This window comes from Anabrus simplex, chromosome 1 (assembly GCF_040414725.1).
Source record: "Anabrus simplex isolate iqAnaSimp1 chromosome 1, ASM4041472v1, whole genome shotgun sequence".
In the NCBI taxonomy this organism is placed as follows: Eukaryota; Metazoa; Arthropoda; class Insecta; order Orthoptera; family Tettigoniidae; genus Anabrus; species Anabrus simplex.
The window spans coordinates 1,037,019,243-1,037,038,561 of record NC_090265.1 but is presented as its reverse complement, the minus strand read 5'-3'; the positions used below and the strand labels follow the sequence as shown (position 1 = coordinate 1,037,038,561).

Here is a 19,319-nt window from a genome sequence, read left to right as displayed (position 1 = left end):
ACTGCAGTGTCATTAGCACAGATGAGCTGGAAACACCATTGAAGAGTAAAAAAATCTGCTCGGCAAACTGGTATGACCCAAAATTTATTATATTAGAATTATGAGGTATTAGAATGAAAGCATTCAATTGCTGGAAGAAGATATAAAGATATGGAACGTGGCTCTATACTGAAAAAATCGTAAGCAAGAAATGACAAGATGTAGGCTGAAGAGAGCAGGCCATTTGGTGAGAATGAAAAAACAGTTGTCGAGGTCAATACAGGATTCTGAAAATAAAAGATGTGGAAGATCAAGGACTCGGTAGAAAGAGTTTCTTGGACAAACTCTGGAGACCATGGCAGTCCAGAAAGACAAGTGGATGGAACTGGCAAAAGAGATGAAATGAAATGATGATGATGAAAGAATGTTATATACAAGGGTGGACCAATGTTTTTTAGGATTGCTAGTCATGTTGAAATATTGAATCCCACAAAATCTCTGGAGTTAAGGAACACTAAGCATGGCCAGTTCTAGCATTGGCAGCAACATGCAGTTGGCTAGAGGAAGAGCAGAAAGGAACTCACCACCCTGCTGAAGTAAACTCCAGCTATAGATGTCTGGAACAGTGGCCATTAGCCAAACTGATTTCAATGTGAAAGGAACAACATGTTCAACTGCATTGCTTCAATTGGTTAGTCGTGAACATACAAACCAGACCGAAACAACAGTCGACTGAATGGCGCCGTCCAGCATCACCACAACAATACAGGTGCAACAGAATCCATTAACAGAAGGTCATACTCATTTTGGCGTATGACAGCCAAGGTGTTCCCGAGTGTCATTCTTTCTGTGAGGGCCACACTGTCAATGTACAGAACTACCGCATATTTCTGTAGGTCCACCTACATCGTACCTTTCAGCAGAATCATACGACACTGTTGGACAACACCATACTCCTCCAAGATTAAGCTACAGGTCCCATCAGGAACCTTGCACAGCAATAGGGGAGATGTCTTAAAAAACCCTTTATAATCACCAGATCTCAGTCCATGTGACTTTGATCTCATTCTGAAACTAAAGAAGTCCTTGCATGGGATGCGCTTTGCATACAGGGGGGCGGCCATATAGGTGATATATGGAACAAACTGATGTAACCAACACCGCTGATGGTATTCAATGCCTTCCCCATAATTGGAAATACTTCTTGGCTGAATGGTCAACATAGTCGTCTTCGGATCACAGAGCCCTGGGTTTGATTCTAGGCCAGGTCGGAGATTTAAAACTTAAACAGTTGTACTTCCTCTTAAAACAATAATCACCACCACCACCAGCACCTGGCTCAGACACTGGGTCCCCTACATTCCTACAACTAGCACACCACACACAACACTATTCTCCACTACAAAAATATGCAGTTCACATACACGGCAAATGCTGCCCAACCTCATTGGAGGGCCTGCCTTACAAAGGCTGCACCTGAGAAATAGGTTATTATATCATCAGAAACAATGTGTTAATGCCCAGGGGCAATTTTTAAGAATGATAGCCATTTGTAATGCATGTGTGTGTTGAGATTGTGCATAATAAAAATATTACAACAATGCTGTCTGCGAGCGCATCTTTCAATTTCACCTTACTGTTAGCTCTCGTACTCAGACTCCATTTGACGCTATCACTGAGATGCAAGTTTCATGTTAAGGACTTCCTGTGCTGCAATGTAATCGGACAATATAACACAGTTGCTATGACTTATGAAATAACCTCCGTACATCTAGCACAGTTCAATTTGATACGGCACAAAAAATAACCTGTACAATTTAATCAACAATAATCAGATAAAATTTCTATCTGAATTTTAAAGAGACTATCTGGAACGGTGAAACACTTGTAGTCCAACAGTGTAAAGACTTATAAAAAGGAATTTTCATTAAAAAAGGAGATTAAACATTAGTAACCAACTGCTCCCATAAAATAAGCTTAGTTCATTTTCAGTCTTCTTTATATGCAGTGTCTGGTCCCCCAGATATTGGCGATCACCATGGTATATGCATCTCAGTCTTGTGCAGGTGAAAAAGTGCAAACAAAAATATGTCATCCCGTCATTAGTCATTGTGTAAATGAATAAGCATCTCAATACCTATAACTTGACTTTGAGTGAGCTATTGATGAGGATCTCTCTGCCAGGTCATGCACCCGGAGATACCTGTAGCTTGAATACAGCTTGGAATTCACGACGCATTTCTAAAAGTTTCATTAACTTGATGATGAGGTTTGTTTAAAGAGCCTAACAGCTAGGACATCAGCCCCTTTCATTACCTTAACATTAGTTACTAACAATCCTCTAAGCTTACGAGCAAGAAGCTGCGTTTGTTGCCAAGTCCACCATGTAATTTATTTTCTAAAAAGCTATAGAATTAAGAGCATGTGAAAATATTATAAATATTATAAATAACTAATATTCACACTACAAGTCATCACTGGTCAATCAGTTATTAGTGAGAAGAAACCTTCTATAAAGAAAAAGATTGTAAATTAAAAATTACATACTTGACTGAGACTCTTCCTTATGAATAAGCCAGGCTTCATAGAAGAAACCTGCAGCCAGTGACATTTGCAGAAGGAAAAATATAGACACTTGGAACGATGATGCGAGGCTAGCTATAAATGCCGAGATGAATATCCATACTAAGCATGCTATAAACGTGAACTGCCTCGACATCTCTGGATGCCAATAAAACACTAAGGTTGAAACATAAACAACCAAAACGGCAAACATCTGAAAGACAAACAAAAATTCAGAAATCTAAAATTTATCAAACTACAAAAACACAGTACACCAAAATTAAATAATTACCAAGTAAATATTTAAGTTCCCAATGATCCATGCAATGGCAACATTGGTCTGCACTCCCAGCTGCCACATAAGACAACTACACAGGTGTGGGGTATAGTTATACACAACAAATATTAATACACTACCACCTAAAGCCGCAAGGATATATTTAAAAAATCGAAAAATCAAATTTCCAACTTTTTCGGAAGCCTCATCTATGAGCTGAAGAGGTATTATTACCACGCCTACAAGAAGAGGGGTAGAGCTTATTGTTAATCCATCTAACCACCCCTGCAAGGACTTGGCTAAAGAATACTTGAAAGGGTACAAAACTGAGCCACATAATAGAGCCCACATTAGCGGTTTAAAAAACGGTTCCAATATAATATACAACGCCCATCCTGCAGCTAAACTCGCCAATAGTGCAAGAAGTGCTAACGCATTATACAGTCCGTGTTTCACAGCCTTTTCATGACCCTGAGGAACCAGGTTTACAACGTTCTCGAAGGGAGACTTGAGAAATTCAAAAGACGGCGAGTACATGATTGGTTGATACAGCAACTTCACCACTAAATATCTAACACCTATGTCAACGCTCCAATGACTCTGCGGGTGACTAGAACTACCGCAGGACTACCGCATGATTTAAATTGCTGGCGAAGACTGACATCAATACTATCATGCAGATACAAAATACGTCAGAAACAAGAAAATCTCTTCAAGAATGTGAAATATCCCTGCAAACTTTTTATTCACACACTAAACTATACACTGTCTCCGAATCGAACTTCCGAATTGGTTTGATGAGAGGAATTCGTCCAAGAAAATTTCAATTAGGCCATTTGCACCAGAACAGTAACCTATCACATGAAAGGGGTGCGGCTAACACGTGTGGACAAGTACAAAGAGTATAACAAGTGTCACTATTCTCGAAAACAATTGAGAAAGTCAGGGAGTTTAAAGGATAGCAGAAAAAACATAACTTAAAATTACTGGAGGGTATACAAATATGGCCGTCAGCACTGTCAATATTGCCCAGTAATGTATCTTGGGTTAAAAGTAAGACACTAACGATGTGAGTGAACCATAACCGACTACAGTTACAAGCCAAAGAAAGTAAGTTTGGCAACGTCCAGTGGAGGCCAATGTGAAAGAGCGGAATCTGTCCGTGTACGTTGATGTCGAGCGAACTTCGTCTCGTGTTTTGTTTAATTTTTCACGAATATGTTCGAGTATATATAACAAGGTAAGTGATTGAATAAGCATACGCAGAGCCTATTATCGAAATAATGTGAAGACTAACCAGGGCTGAATAGCTTGGATTATACAGCTGGCTTTCTAAGCCAAGCTCAGTCCGGTGGTATTTGAAGGTGATCAAATACGTCGGTCTTGTGTCAGTATATTTACTGTCACGTTAAAGAACTCCTCCGGGACAAAATTCCTGCGTCCCGGCCTCTTCCAAAAATCGTAAAAGTAGTTAGTGGGACGTTAAATCAATGGCATTATTTGTGATGGTGCTGACTGAATTTGGCATATTAATAAAATGTTACGTGTATTTGCAGATAACCAGAAAATGTCGTGTTCCCATGTATCGTGACAACTATAGCATTAAAAAGGGCTTGGTTACGTAGTTTAGTTTTCCTTCAGACGAGCAATTAAAACAAAAATGGATTTGTCATTTTAAACTGGATAATTGGGAACCTGGGAAGGATTCAGTTGCATGCATAAAACATGTCACACACGAAAGTTTTTCAACGAGGGATAAAATTTGTGATAGTAAACTCAACGTAACTAAACTACCATCTAAACCAAAAATCTTCTCCCTGATGCATATCCAATTATTTTATCAAATTTGCCAAAATATTTGTCATCGATGAGGTAGGAGCCTGGAAATGTAGAAATGGATGATATGTAGAGATGGATGATATGCCATATGTAACCCATTTACTGCAAATTCACCAAGATATGTCACTGAATATGTTAAGTTATCAGGTGTTGGTAAAAGGAATGACATGTTAACAAATAGTAAAATATCAAAGTGGTCTCAGCTAAATGCATATTTATTAAATTATATTAGAAGCACTTCTTGTAGTATTAGCGTTAAATGCGTACAAACAAATCTATTAAAATGCTTCACAATCTCATAGAGTATCGTGGGGAAAACAGTGAAAGCCCACTCTTTGTCTTGCCTCATATGTTTTGCACTAAAAGGGCCGGTCTGAGTGGCTCAGACGGTTGAGGCGCTGGGCTTCTGATCCCAAATTGGCAGGTTCGATCCTGGCTCTTCGGTAGTATTTGAAGGTGCTTAAATAAGTCAGCCTCGTCTCAGTAGATTTAATAGCGAATAAAAGAACTCCTGAGGAACTAAATTCCGGCATTTTAGCGTCTCCAAAAACCGTAAAAGTAGTTAGTGGGACATAAAGCAAATAATATTATTATTATTATTATTATTATTATTATTATTATTATTATTATTATTATTATTTGCACTAAAAGGAAAAAGAGTTAGGCCCTACTCAAAGGTTTCATTTAGAACTGTGAAAGCAAATTATTTACTGTTTGATGTGAACCGAATGGCATCACTTCATATATGAATGTGTCTAAAACATAGAAAAATACATTGATATTACCTGAGAATGGATGTCACACACGTACCCACAATGAAGTGTCTTCTTGTACTGATGTTTACGGGTTTCATTATAGGGGCCAGAGACTGATGTGGTGATAGGAGTGGAATCGTGGTTGAGAGAAGGGGTGGGTAATAGAGAAGTATTTCCAGAAGGGTACAGAGTCTATCGTAGAGACCGAGAAGATAAAAAGGGAGGGGGGTGTTTATTCTGGTGAAGGAAACTTATTGTTCACACGAATGGTTTACCAATGAAAGGGATGAAATATTAGGGATAAAATTAAATTGTGATAATATGAAGGAGGTGGGAATTACAGGAACATACAGGCCTGGAAGAGAGGAAAGAGACATGGAAATATTTGAGAAAATAATAGATTGTACTCATAAAAACAATAATGGTAATAAATGGGGGAGATCTAAACTTGCCAGACGTTGAATGGAATGGAGCTGCAAGTGAAGCCCATGAACAGAAACTGGCAAATAAGTTAATTTGGGAGGGAGGATTTACACAAGTAGTACAAGAACCAACTCGTCTCAATAACTTACTACATGTATTCTTGGTTAAACCATGGGAAATTGTTGATAAAACTGAGATAATTGAAGGAATAGGTGACCATAAGGCTGTAATAATGGATGTGGGACTGGTACCAAAAAGGCTTAATAAGAGGGTCACACAAGACAAGAAATTGTACAGAAAAACTAAAGTTGATGAACTTGGGACTTACCTTAAATCACAATTCAGTTGTTGGATAAGTGAAGGGAGTAATGTGGATACACTTTGGGCTAAATTCAAAGGAATCATTTGGGAAGGAGAGAAGAGATTTGTACCTGTTAAGAAGGGTAAAATGACCTCAGACCCTGTTTATTACACAAGGGAAATAAGAAAATTAAAAAGAAAATGTAGAATAGTAAACAGGAAAATCAAAGAAGGTAGGGAGAGTAGAGAAAGTAGAAAACAGCTAATGAGGGAACTGAATAGAGTGAAAAAGGAAACAAAAGAGAATTATATGAATGGCATTCTTCAAGAGCATAATGACCACAAAGGGAAATGGAAAAATCTGTATTCATATATAAGGAATCAAAAAGGAAAAGGAATCCAAATTCCTACAATGGTGGGAGAAGGGGATGAACACTATTTAACAGATACTGAGAAAGCAAACTTCTTTAGTAGGGAATTCAGAGATTCAGTAGATGATTGTCAGGAGTTAGAAACCGAAACAGAAGATAGAGAGGGAGAGACACAGAGGGAAACAAGAAGCTTCTCATTTACAAATGAAGATATTTTCAGAGAAATCCAACTGCTCCAGCAAGTAAAAGCAGCAGGAAGTGATCAAATTACTGGGGAGGTGTTAAAGGCAATGGGGTGGTACATAGTGCCTTATTTAAAATTTCTCTTTGACTATGTCATAAATAATAGTGTAATACCAAAGGAATGGAAGGAATCTATAATAATACCAATTTATAAAGAAAGGGTGATAAAAGGAAACCAGAGAACTACAGACCAACCAGCCTGACCAGTATTGTTTGTAAAATACTGGAGAGTTTAATATCAAAGTATATTAGAGGGATATGTGACGATAAAAATTGGTTCATGAGGAGCCAGTATGGATTTAGAAAGAAATTTTCTTGTGAGGCACAACTGGTGGGATTTCAGCAGGACATATCAGACCAATTAGATTCAGGAGGCCAGTTAGACTGCATAGCCATAGATCTTTCCAAAGCCTTTGATAGAGTGGAACATGGAATATTATTAAAGAAACTGGAGGGAATAGGATTGGACGTAAGGTTTACACGTTGGGTAAAAACATTTCTAAATTAAGGGTTCAGAAAGTCAAAGTAGGAAATAACGTATCACAGGAAGAGAAAGTTTGGAAGGAAATTGAACAGGGTAGTATAATCGGTCCGTTACTTTTCTTCATATACGTAAATTCTTTAGGGAATAATATAACATCAAAAATAAGATTGTACGCAGATGACATAATTGTTTATAGGGAAATAAATACCATTGAGTATTGTTCAGAATTACAAAGGGACCTTGAGAGTATCCAACAATGGGTTGAAGAGAATAATATGAAGGTTAATGGAGGCAAATCAACTGTTACAACATTTACAAACAGGAGTTTTAAAACTGAATTTGAATTTACTTTGGATGGGGTAGTTATCCCAAAAGATGCCAAGTGCAAATACTTAGGTGTGAGATTTGAAAGTAATTTGCACTGGAAGGTTCATGTGGATGACATTGTTGGGAAAGCATACAGATCGTTACATGTCATAATGAGGCTACTTAAAGGATGCAACAAAGAATTAAAAGAGAAAAGTTACCTAAGTATGGTTCGTCCACTATTGGAATATGCAAACAGTGTTTGGGATCCTCACCAAAAATACCTAATAAAAGAAATAGATAGTGTGCAGAGGAAAGCAGCAAGATTTGTAACAGGGGATTTCAGGAGAAAGAGTCGTGTATCAGAAATGTTAAAGGAACTTGGGTGGGAAACTTTAAGTAAGAGAAGGGAGAAAACTAGACTTATAGGATTATATAGAGCCTATACAGGAGAAGCAGCATGGGGAGGTATCTGTGAGAGGCTTCAGTTGGGAAATAATTATATATCTGCAGGACTGACCACAAATATAAAATTAGAAGGAATTTTAGCAGAAGCGATTGGGGTAAATTTTCATTCATTGGGAAGGGTGTGAAGGAGTGGAACAGTTTACCAGGGGTAGTGTTTGATCCTTTTCCAAAATCTGTACAGATATTCAAGAAGAGAATAAACAGCAACAGAGAAAATAAATGAAATGTTAGAGGGCATTCGACCAGTGCAGGTTAATATAAAAAAAAATGTGTATGAATAAATTAATTCCATCCCCTGGTCTAAGGAGTTGGACAGCCAAAGTAGGGGACTGCCTGTAGGGGTGAAGTACAGTGGGGACTTCGAGGGCCCTGGGTCCGCTACGGTAGCTGTGAAGGCCCTTCAGGAACTCTGAAAAGTGGTGGCAAAAGGAGCTCTGGTTAAGATGCAGCAGGTCGTTATGCTACTTAGGTTCCAGAATGGGTAAAGAAAAAAAAGTAAATAAATGCAATGTAAATTTTAATATTATACCAATTTTACAGTATTATTTGAAGTAATTCCACATACTGTATATTAGTTGACTATATTTGTAAGTAGTACAGGAGATATTATAAGTAGAATTTTGTAAACAATATAAATTTATTAAGGATGAGCTGTGTGTCTAATAGAAAAATTGTTAGCGTAAATTGTATAATATTGTATTATAGGAAAATTTTCTTCTCTTGTTAAATTAATATTTAGTGCTTGACAATAATGTATTTTAGTGTACCATTTGCCACCGAGGTAGACACCTCATTTGCAAATAAAGAGATTTTAATTTTGAAAATCTTATACCATGAGTAATATAATCGTAATGCATAAATCCAGCAGACAATGTAAAGCGTATAAAGATTGGTGGATATTCACCACAAAAATTAGAATATGTGGAGTAGAAAATACAAACAATTGTATCGTAAAAACGAGTGGAATAAGGAGCGTACAAGACAAAGAGTTGGGAAAAGAATATGGATGAGGTTCATAAAGCGAGATTAGAATCATCAAAACATTATTTAATCGTAGCCAGAGCCATCTACAGTTAAAGCAGGAAGGCACACTTTGCAACGCTGTATCTATCTGTCAAGCGGAGGCCGAGAGAAAAGTGGGCATGTCCGGTTTTTAATGACTTTACCCATATTCACTACATTTAGACCAACACACTGATTGTGATAAATTAACACTCTTCGTAAAATAGTACTAAGAAACACACACATCAGTAAATGCATACACTGAAGTTAGAAATACACATTTTACATGAATAAAAACAAAACACTTTAAGAACAGTACTCACAAGATCAATTATTGTGGAGCGATGACAGCTTCCTCCGCTTAGTGTTTTAATCCTCACTGAGGACATAACTCGTGTTCTACATCCGCCTCCAGTACTTATTTAACACGACATTGGAAAATGAAGACAATAAACAGCAATCTACCGCATCATTATTGTCACGCCCACAATGACGGCGTTCAAACCAGAACTGTTGATTGTCATTTCTTCCTAAAGCAGCTCAGGACAGAGAGAACAGAAATTCTTTATAATTTTCACAATCCAGGTAGTCTTCGTATACCACTGTTCTGCAGACACACACAACACAATGTGATAGCACCACTAACCCACCTATCTGAAGTTTTTCAAAATAGGGATCACCTGTTTCATCACTCTGCAGGAGACCTAAACAAGTGTCACAGTTTATCCTTCTGGATATTATCCTTTAGTGTATACCCAGAAATGTACAGCATATTACTGACATCTCAAAATGCCCACCAAAATATCACATGATAAAAGTGAGTCTAACTGGTTTATTACTTCCATATTGAGCACAATAACGTCTGTCTTGATAGAATCAGACATATCTAATTGCCTACAGCCAAACCTCACTTTTCCATACCATCACCACCACCGCAACCCTAGAACACCCTTAATCCTCATTTTCATCTCACTTTGTAGGACTTGAACTGCAGTACTTACAACCAATAAGGTATAAGTACTGACCAAACGTTCTTTCTAAGTTATCACTTTGAAACTTTCTTGACAGTAAATAATTTGCTTTCACTGTTCCAAACGAAACATTTGAGTAGGGCCTAACTCTTATTCCTTTTAGTGCAAATAATATAATAATAATGCTATTTACTTTACGTATCACTAACTACTTCTACGGATTTTAGAGACGCCGAGGTGCCAGAATTTAGTCCCTCGGGAGTTGTTTTCCGTGCCAGCAAATCTACCGACACAAGGCTGATGTATTTGAGCAACTTCAAATACTACCGGACTGAGCCAGAATCGAACTTGCCAAGTTGGGGTCAGAAGGCCAGCGCCTCAACCGTCTGAGAAACTCAGCCCAGTCCATTTAGTGCAAAGTTCGAATTGTTCCCTTAAAAAAGTGAGGCAAGACAAAGAGTGTGCTTTCACTGCTTACCTCACGATACACTATGAGATTGTGAAGCATTTTTAATATATTTAATTTGTACACACTTAACACTAACACTACAAGAAGTGGCTCCTATATAATTTAATAAATATGTGTCTTCAGTACCACAACCTCGTTGGAATTTTCGACTAGCAAAGTGGGATAAATTTGCAGAAGGACTTGATAACACTGTACAGTGGATACGATCAGTTCCTGAAAATTACAATAGATTTGTCAACGTCATAAAAGCTAATGCTAGGAAGTTCAATCCCCGGGGATATCGTAAGACGTATATACCAGGTTGGTCAGAAGAATGTAATTAGCTCTACACCGAATATCAGAACTCTCCTAATAAAAGTACAGCTGATGAGTTCCTAAGGGCTCTAAATAAATCTAGGAGAGAGAAGTGGCACATAACTACAGCAGAGATGGACTTCACACACTCTAGTCGTAAAGCCTGGAACCTCATAATAAAACTTGGTAGTGACCATACAATGAAATGCGGAAGTTTGCCAATGAACCCAAGCACCATTGGCTCCAGACTGACACAAATCGCTAGAGCGAAGATGGACAAGGTACACGCAAGGAGTGTCAAGAAGCAACTAAGAACGATAAGATCACAATTGACATCCCATCCGGAGTATTCCTGTGACTTCAGTACTGAAGAACTGGTCAAGGCTCTATCCAAGATAAAGATAAATAAAGCTGCTGGTCTGGATGAAATCTGTCCTTAGTTTCTGAAGGCCATAGGCCCTGGTACAAAACAATGGCTAGTCAACTTCTTCAATGAAATTCTACGAACAGGTAAATTACCTAAGTTGTTAAAACAAGCCAAAGTATTTGCAGTCTTGGAACCAGGAAAGGAAGGAACTGATGCTTCACATTATCGACCAATTTCACTCCTTAGCCTAATCTACAAGATGCTTGAAAGAATGCTACTTAACCGTATCCAGGAAGCAATAGAAAGAGTCATCCCAGTTGAGCAAGGGGGTTTCAGAAAGAATCGCAGCTGTTGTGATCAGGTGTTAACACTGACAACAGAGATTGAAGCAGGATTCCAGAAAAGACTGAAGACTGCTGCAGCTTTTGTCGACCTTACATCAGCCTATGACACGGTCTGGAGAGAGGGACTGTTGCTCAAGTTTGTTCAAGTCATCCCTTGTCAGAAGCTAGCATGCTTACTAAACAACATGTTATCCAACCGTCGAATTGCTGTATTTCTGAATGGTGAAAGAAGCAGGTGGAGATCTCTAAATAATGGTTTACCCCAAGGGTCAGTTTTATCTCCCATTCTATTCAATCTCTACATCCATGACCTGCCAAGAACAACTTCAAAGAAGATACAGTCTGCAGATGATCTAGCTTTAATTACTCAGAGTACGGATTTGGCACACTGTGAGAATGTACTTACAGAGGACCTAGCTATCATGTGCGACTATTTTCACAAATGGAGACTCCAACCAAATCCTAGTAAAACGGAAGTAACAGCATTCCACTTGCATAACATGGAAGCTAATCGGAAGTTACATGTGCTTTTTAACAGAACAGAAGTCTCCCACAACTTCTTCCCAAAATATCTGGGTGTCGCACTGGATCGGTCCTTGTCGTTCAAACAGCATTGCGCGAATCTGTCAAAGAAGCTGAATACAAGAGTAAATCCACTGCATAAACTAGCGGGCAGCAACTCGGGTACAGATGCAAACACTCTTCGCACTGCTTCACTTTCTCTAGTGTACTCCGCTGGTGAGTACTGCGCTCCTGTGTGGGAAAACAGCATACATTCGAGTAAGATTGACGTACAGCTCAATGAAACCATGAGAGTTGTTACTGGTACAATGAGGTCCACTCCTACTCATTGGCTGCCGGTTTTAGCAAACATTGCTCCTCCAGATCTGAGGAGAAAAGCAGCAAAAGTACAGTTGCTCAAGAAGAACTTTGCACACAGGAACTCACTTTTGTTCAATGCCTTACGAGATCCACCTGCGATCCAGGAACCCACTCTGGACTGATCTACACTCCTATGAAAAATTCAGTGTAACAGCAGAATGGAGACAGCGATGGGAACAATGTCCACCCACCAACGCCTTTCTGATTAAAGACCCAACGAAGAAAGTGCCAGGTTTCGATCTTCCTCGACATGAGTGGTCAAAACTCAACCGTTTCAGAACAGGCCACGGCAGGTGCCGATATATGATGAAAAAGTGCGGATATTGTGAAAGTGCTGCGTGTGAGTGTGGTGCTGAGAAGCAGACATTGCTTCATGTTGTTGAGAGCTGTCCACTGTCAGCATTTAAGGACGGTTTACGGACTCTGCATGAATTGACACCAAGGGCAGTGGACTGGTTGTCGAAGCTGGACATTCTAGTTTAATTACCTCTATATTTTAATTTGTATATTAATTGTATATTTTTACAGATTATGCTTGCAAATGCCATACGATAATAATAATAATAATAATAATAATAATAATAATAATAATAATAATAATAATAATAATAATAATAATAATAATAATAATAATAATAATAATAATAATAATAATAATAATAATAATAATAGTTGAGACCACTTTGATATTGTACCATCTGCTAAACATGTCATTACTTTTACAACACCTGATAACTTAACATGAACAGTGACGTTCATATCTTCGTGAATTTTGAGTAAATGGGTTCCATTTGGCATATCATCCATCTTCTTGTTTACCCTACTCAACGTTTCCAAGCTCCTACTTTCAGGATCTTTTTTTAAACTGTTCGATGACAAATATTTTTGCATATTTGGGAAAATAGTTGGATATGCATAAGGGAGAAGCTCATTAGGTTTAGGTGGTAGTATAGTTACGTTGACTTTACTATCACAAATTTTATACCCTGTTGAAAAACTTTCGTGTATGATATGTTTTATGCATACGACTAAATCATTTCCAGGTTCCCAGTTATCCCGTTTAAAATGACAAATCCATTTTTGCTTTAAATCCTCGTCTGAAGGGAAACTAAACGATGTTACAAAACCTTTTTTAATGCTATAGTTGTTACGATACATGGGAACACAACATTTGTTGAGCATCTGCAAATAACCGAAACATTTTATTAATAGAAAGATTCAGTCCGCACCTTCACAAATAATAACGTTATTGATTTAACGTCCCACTAACTACTTTTATGGTTTTTGGGAGTCGCCGAGATGCCGGAATTTTGTCCCGGGGGAGTTCTTTAACGTGCCCGTAAATCTATCGACACGAGGCTGACGTATTTGAGTACCTTGAAATACTACCGGACCGAGTTGGGCTTAGAAAACCTCTAGGATCTACGTATGCTTATTCTATCACTTGTTATATATACTCGAACCTATACGTGAAAAATTAAACAAAACAAGAGACGAAGTTCACTAGACTTCAACATGCACGGACAGATCCCGCGCTTTCATCTTGGCCTCCATTGCATGTTGCCAAACTTACATGACTCCGGCTTGTAAGTGTAGTCGGCTATGATCGTAGCAATTAAATCAGCAGTCTAGTTATAGAGCAAACATGAACCAGTGGTTGGCAACGAATATTTAAGCTTAACGAGTCGTTGTAAAATTTTCTGTCGGGCAGAATGGTATAATGGACATTGAAATAATAAATGACTAACTACTCCGTCTCGGCCACCTCATTCACGATTAGGCTGAATGATAAGATGAAATCTGTACTAGTACTGAGGAGTGAGTACATGATTAAGACGAAAACGGATAATATTGGCACAATGTCGTCCGGAATAAGTTCCTTTCATAAGCCAAGGTTTTGGAGGAAGAAGGGGTTGTACTTGATAATACGATCGTCCATCCTAAATGGTCGAAATACTCTAACAATATATTCGACAACATTGCAACAGGTGACACTATGTGATATAAAACCGTGTTTCTGAACCCGATTTTTCAGAAGTAAAGAATACAGAAAGCTCCCCGCTACGCTGCTCTCTGTGGCAATCGCCGGAATGAAACGACCACGACCAAATGCACTTCTAAACATCGCAGCACCTACGTTACGGACATAATATATTTTAACCGCAACCAAGGGCCATGAAATTGATATAGGCATAAATAGATGAATAAATGTTCACTTAGAATACAATATGTAGTTCTCTGCGTTAATCACTACAAAATTTGGTCAAAGACACATACCTGGAGGTGAAAGCGATCAGAACGATACTTGCACAGCCGACACACACAATGCTCCTGCGGATCATGAAGTTTCGTATTGTCACATAATCTACGATTAAAGCTATATACTGCAAATCGTGTCATGACATGCTGTAACTCATTATTTGGTTGTTTCCAATCTTGAGTCATCATGGCATCCATGGTATAAAACGTGCTCCATTTTTCCTTCTTCTTTGAATAAAGTTCTTGTAGAACGTAGTAGCATCCACTCTCGTAGGTCCTCTATGAAGAACCATTCTCTTACTAGTTCATATACCGATCGTGAGGGAGTAAATTTCGATAGGCTTAGAACTTCCTTTAGATAAAGAGTTTAGGTCTTTTCTAAATCTCTTAAATTACTCTTGGTAAGATGGTCCCATACAGTGGCGTATACTGAGGGCTGCTAAGGCTACCAGTGAATCCCAAATCTCAATTGAGAATGATGGAAGTCTAAATCACATTATAATGTAAGCATCTGAAACATTGTTCCATTTACAAAATTTGAAAGCAGTGAGAAAAAACGTCGCACATATTTCTGAGTGAAAGGCATCGGAGACTGATATTGCAGCCCAAACTCTTGGCCCTCGACACGTCACACGCGGTTTGCTGCTGGATATCGGCTAGGAGCGGGGACCGGCGGAGGATAAGTGTGCTAGGTTTCGGTCCGCCAGACCGCCACTGCTATCAACCATGCATTACTCATCGTGTATACTTCCTCACCTCATACTTCTGACTTAATGATATAGATAAGAGAGTGCGGGTATTCCTCACTCCCGTCTACTTCTACATTCTTGCAGGAAGAGACAGCAGGGCTGCTGTTAGAGGAGCAAAATAGTTTTATTTTTATTGGTAGATCTGTTAAAATGAAATGCCATCTTCCTGGTTTAGTGTTTCCTTTTGTTGGTTGGAATCGACCCCGTAATCATGGGCCGGACAACACCACTGATCCCGAGGAAGCTAATTAACCAGTGATCGATGGGTACGACCACTGTAAAGTAATAATAATAATAATAATAATAATAATAATAATAATAATAATAATAATAATAATAATAATAATGGGGCATGGCATCCATATAGGCTTGGTGTTGATCTAATGGGGATAAAATGAATGGTGAAAACGTCATAAACAACCAGTCCCCAAGGAATTAACAGTATGAGGGGGTTCATTCTGGAAACTGAACCGGAGCCATCGGACCAAAGGCAAACGTTTTATCCATTTAGCCACAAAGCCGGGCTTTCATTTGCTAAACCTTAGGCTACCATCTCCACTGATCAGGGGTTGAGCATTGGCTGTGGTAGAGGCTGGGGCAGTAGCCTGTAAAGCAGCCTTGACAACACAGCAGGCTTCTCCGTTGGCTGCAGCTCAAAACGCTGAAGACTTGACGTTCACTAAACCAATCATCGAAAAGAGGTAACCTAAGTCTAGTGGTAGCCCATGTCTTAATCCCAGCATTCGCCACTGGGACTATTTAGCTGTAATCTGTTACTCACTATTGGTGAGATCTTCACTTAAAAGAAATTCGCCGCAGTATCCACGAAAGACTCCTCAGATACTTGATTTCGTTCATGGCATTTACCGCAGCAGCGAACTTGTCTTTTATATGTAGCGTGAAGGTGGTGCCCGTGACCTCTAGAGTCATTTCCAGTACTTAAAGGAAGAGAGCGTCGTTATCTCTCACTCTTATAATAAATGTTGTCTTTCAATGCAATTTTCGCTGCTCGTCTGAATGTCAAAACTACTGTTTTGCTTGCGTTCAGCCGTAAATCGTTTCTACCTACAACATTCCAATAATCTATCAAAAGCTGCTTGTAGATCTTTACCTGACGAAGATGTTTTTGCCATACAATACGCAAAGACATGAATTTCTACATTCTCCGCACTTACTCTCCTGATTGCTTCCATGGTCGCTATGTTGAACGGGAGGGACTCAATGAAACCCCCTGAAGGAGCCCTGTTATTTGTTTTATCGGAAAAGACATCGTCAAATTGTCGTTTACGTTACGGAAATGTTACAGGGAAAGTCGATTTTCCAGTAAGAATTGATTCCCCTAGGTAAAGTTGGCTCTTAAAGAGCTTTTCAGTAAAAGTTTATTAATGAACCGCGTTGCTCTTGACTGGGGTATCAATTTCCTGTTCAAGCCCCGGTGTTGACGACACTTTTTTTTTGAACCAAGTTGGGCCGACAATTTTCTTGAACGCAACACTTATTTTTGCAACCACGTTTTGAGTTCCGCGGCGTCTTTCTTCTTTCCTTGTCCCACATATGGGAGTCATTCTTTCTTCCATTTAACTACACGCCAGCGTTCAAGAAAATCTCCAGCTAGCTATGCTGTATAACTGTATATTTTTTTTACGTGAATCCAACTGAGATACGCGCCTCTAATATATTCATCATATCTGCATGGCTAACAGGTCAATAAATCAATATGCGACCGATTTTAAATTCAACTATTTCCATTATGAAATTACCTGAAATTAATCTTATAACCTATAAATAATAATATTAATAAGTTGAATTCTTAAATGCTAATTTTATTCAACATTATTTTTGTACTAAGGTAAGTTGTCAATCAAATAAGTCTTATGTACATGTAGGTATTTCATCCAAATAAAAAATGTGATTGCCTTGAAGTTATCATGCTAATTATTAGTTTCCATTTCACATTATCAATATTTTTCTCAACATCCACGGTCTCGTCTACTCCCATAAACAATTATCCCCCTCAATTTCTCTGCGGAATTGTATTATTTCCGGAGGGTCTCCTGACCTGACGTAGATTACCTTCTACATCTCCTCAGTCTTATATAAAAGAAAATTAGAATGTTCAATCCGCTAAACTAACGTAAATGGTTCCAGCATTCCTTCTGGCTAACTCAAAATTAATGAACTGTTATATTAAGAATAAACTAAAATTCAATTATTTGGGAATAGAACTCTCAAATTCTCCTTAAATATCAAATCCTAATTTGTTGTTAAGTTCTATCACGATATTAAATGATTACATAATATGTTTTACATATGTACATAATTATTGAAATGTTAAATAAGATGTACAATATTATAGGTTAGGATCCACCTTTCAATACTCCGTAATAAGATGGTAAAAAGTAGTTACAACCTGTTTAATGGGACCGGTTTCAACACATTTTAAGTGTCATCATCAGCCAATTTGCGAAGATCTTAAAACAACTAGCACATTGAATACAGGCAAAAAATTAACATTGTATCATAACGTAGCAATTCAGTAAATGTTCAAAACACAATAATCACAGTCAAGAGAGTAAACAGAACATCACTATCTTGCGCCGAAAACAAATATAGCTGAAGTTCATAAGCAGGTCAAATATTCGCTTATGTAAAGTCGTTGCTAGGCAGGCCTTGTAGGCATTTGTTTCTCCGGCCGAAGAGCAAAAGGTGACGTGAATGAAGTCCTAGGAAAACAGTGTAGGATTTAATTTCGTCAAATTTCAAAGTGGATATATAGGTTTTATAAAATAATTTAAAACGTTAAAAAAGAATAAAGCCAAATAAAAATATATTTAAAAAATAGGAAGAAATAATGAAAGAAATACGAGGTTCAACTCGAAACAACTTGCCGTAGTAATTGATAAAGAAATGATAAATAGAGAAAGGGGGACGTTAATTAGAGGGTGGTGATGGTGGTGGTGGTGGTGGTGGTTATTGTTATTAGAGGAAATACAATTATATTAAGGATTGTTGCCCAATTGTATTTCCTCTAATAACAATAACCACCACCACCACCACCACCACCATCACCACCCTCTAATTAACGTCCCCCCTTTCTCTATTTATCATTTCTTTATCAATTACTACGGCAAGTTGTTTCGAGTTGAACCTCGTATTTCTTTCATTATTTCTTCCTATTTTTTAAATATATTTTTTATTTGGCTTTATTCTTTTTTAACGTTTTAAATTATTTTATAAAACCTATATATCCACTTTGAAATTTGACGAAATTAAATCCTACACTGTTTTCCTAGGACTTCATTCACGTCACCTTTTGCTCTTCGGCCGGAGAAACAAATGCCTACAAGACCTGCCTAGCAACGACTTTACATAAGCGAATATTTGACCTGCTTATGAACTTCAGCTATATTTGTTTTCGGCGCAAGATAGTGATGTTCTGTTTACTCTCTTGACTGTGATTATTGTGTTTTGAACATTTACTGAATTGCTACGTTATGATACAATGTTAATTTTTTGCCTGTATTCAATGTGCTAGTTGTTTTAAGATCTTCGCAAATTGGCTGATGATGACACTTAAAATGTGTTGAAACCGGTCCCATTAAACAGGTTGTAACTACTTTTTACCATCTTATTACGGAGTATTGAAAGGTGGATCCTAACCTATAATATTGTACATCTTATTTCTCTATTCAATACGGAACAATAATGAAGTTTTTAACTTTAAATATTGAAATGTTTGTTCATTCATGCATTTAAAGAATACTTCTCTTTGGTGTCTCATCCTAATATTATTTCATGGCTCTATCATTAATAACCATGATTCGAAATTATCAGGGCAATGAAATGGTACATTAAACGCGGTAATTGTTCAATTTCGATCAACATTTACTAGCCAGAGTTGACTATACCTAGCGAAAGTATACTCTCACTGACTTGGGGTAGTAACAGTTGACTATCTGCAAGGAAACAGTACTA

General features: G+C 38.0%; 1 protein-coding gene across 4 annotated transcripts in view; it reads right to left on the bottom strand.

Moving 5' to 3' along the window:
- Positions 1-3,696, bottom strand: part of LOC136857929 (transmembrane protein 245) — a 323,942-nt gene extending 320,246 nt beyond the window's left edge. For all 4 annotated transcript variants that reach the window (XR_011017582.1, XR_011017584.1, XM_068225347.1 and 1 more), the window contains exons 1-2: positions 2,834-3,696; positions 2,527-2,755 (exon numbers count right to left, since the gene is read on the bottom strand). Coding sequence is in view for 2 of the 4 variants with exons in the window: in XM_068225347.1 (XP_068081448.1) it covers positions 2,527-2,755; positions 2,834-3,355 (751 nt within the window). In the remaining 2 variants the exon portion in view is untranslated. The remainder of the gene's footprint in view (positions 1-2,526; positions 2,756-2,833) is intronic.
- Between the last annotated feature and the right edge of the window lie 15,623 nt (positions 3,697-19,319).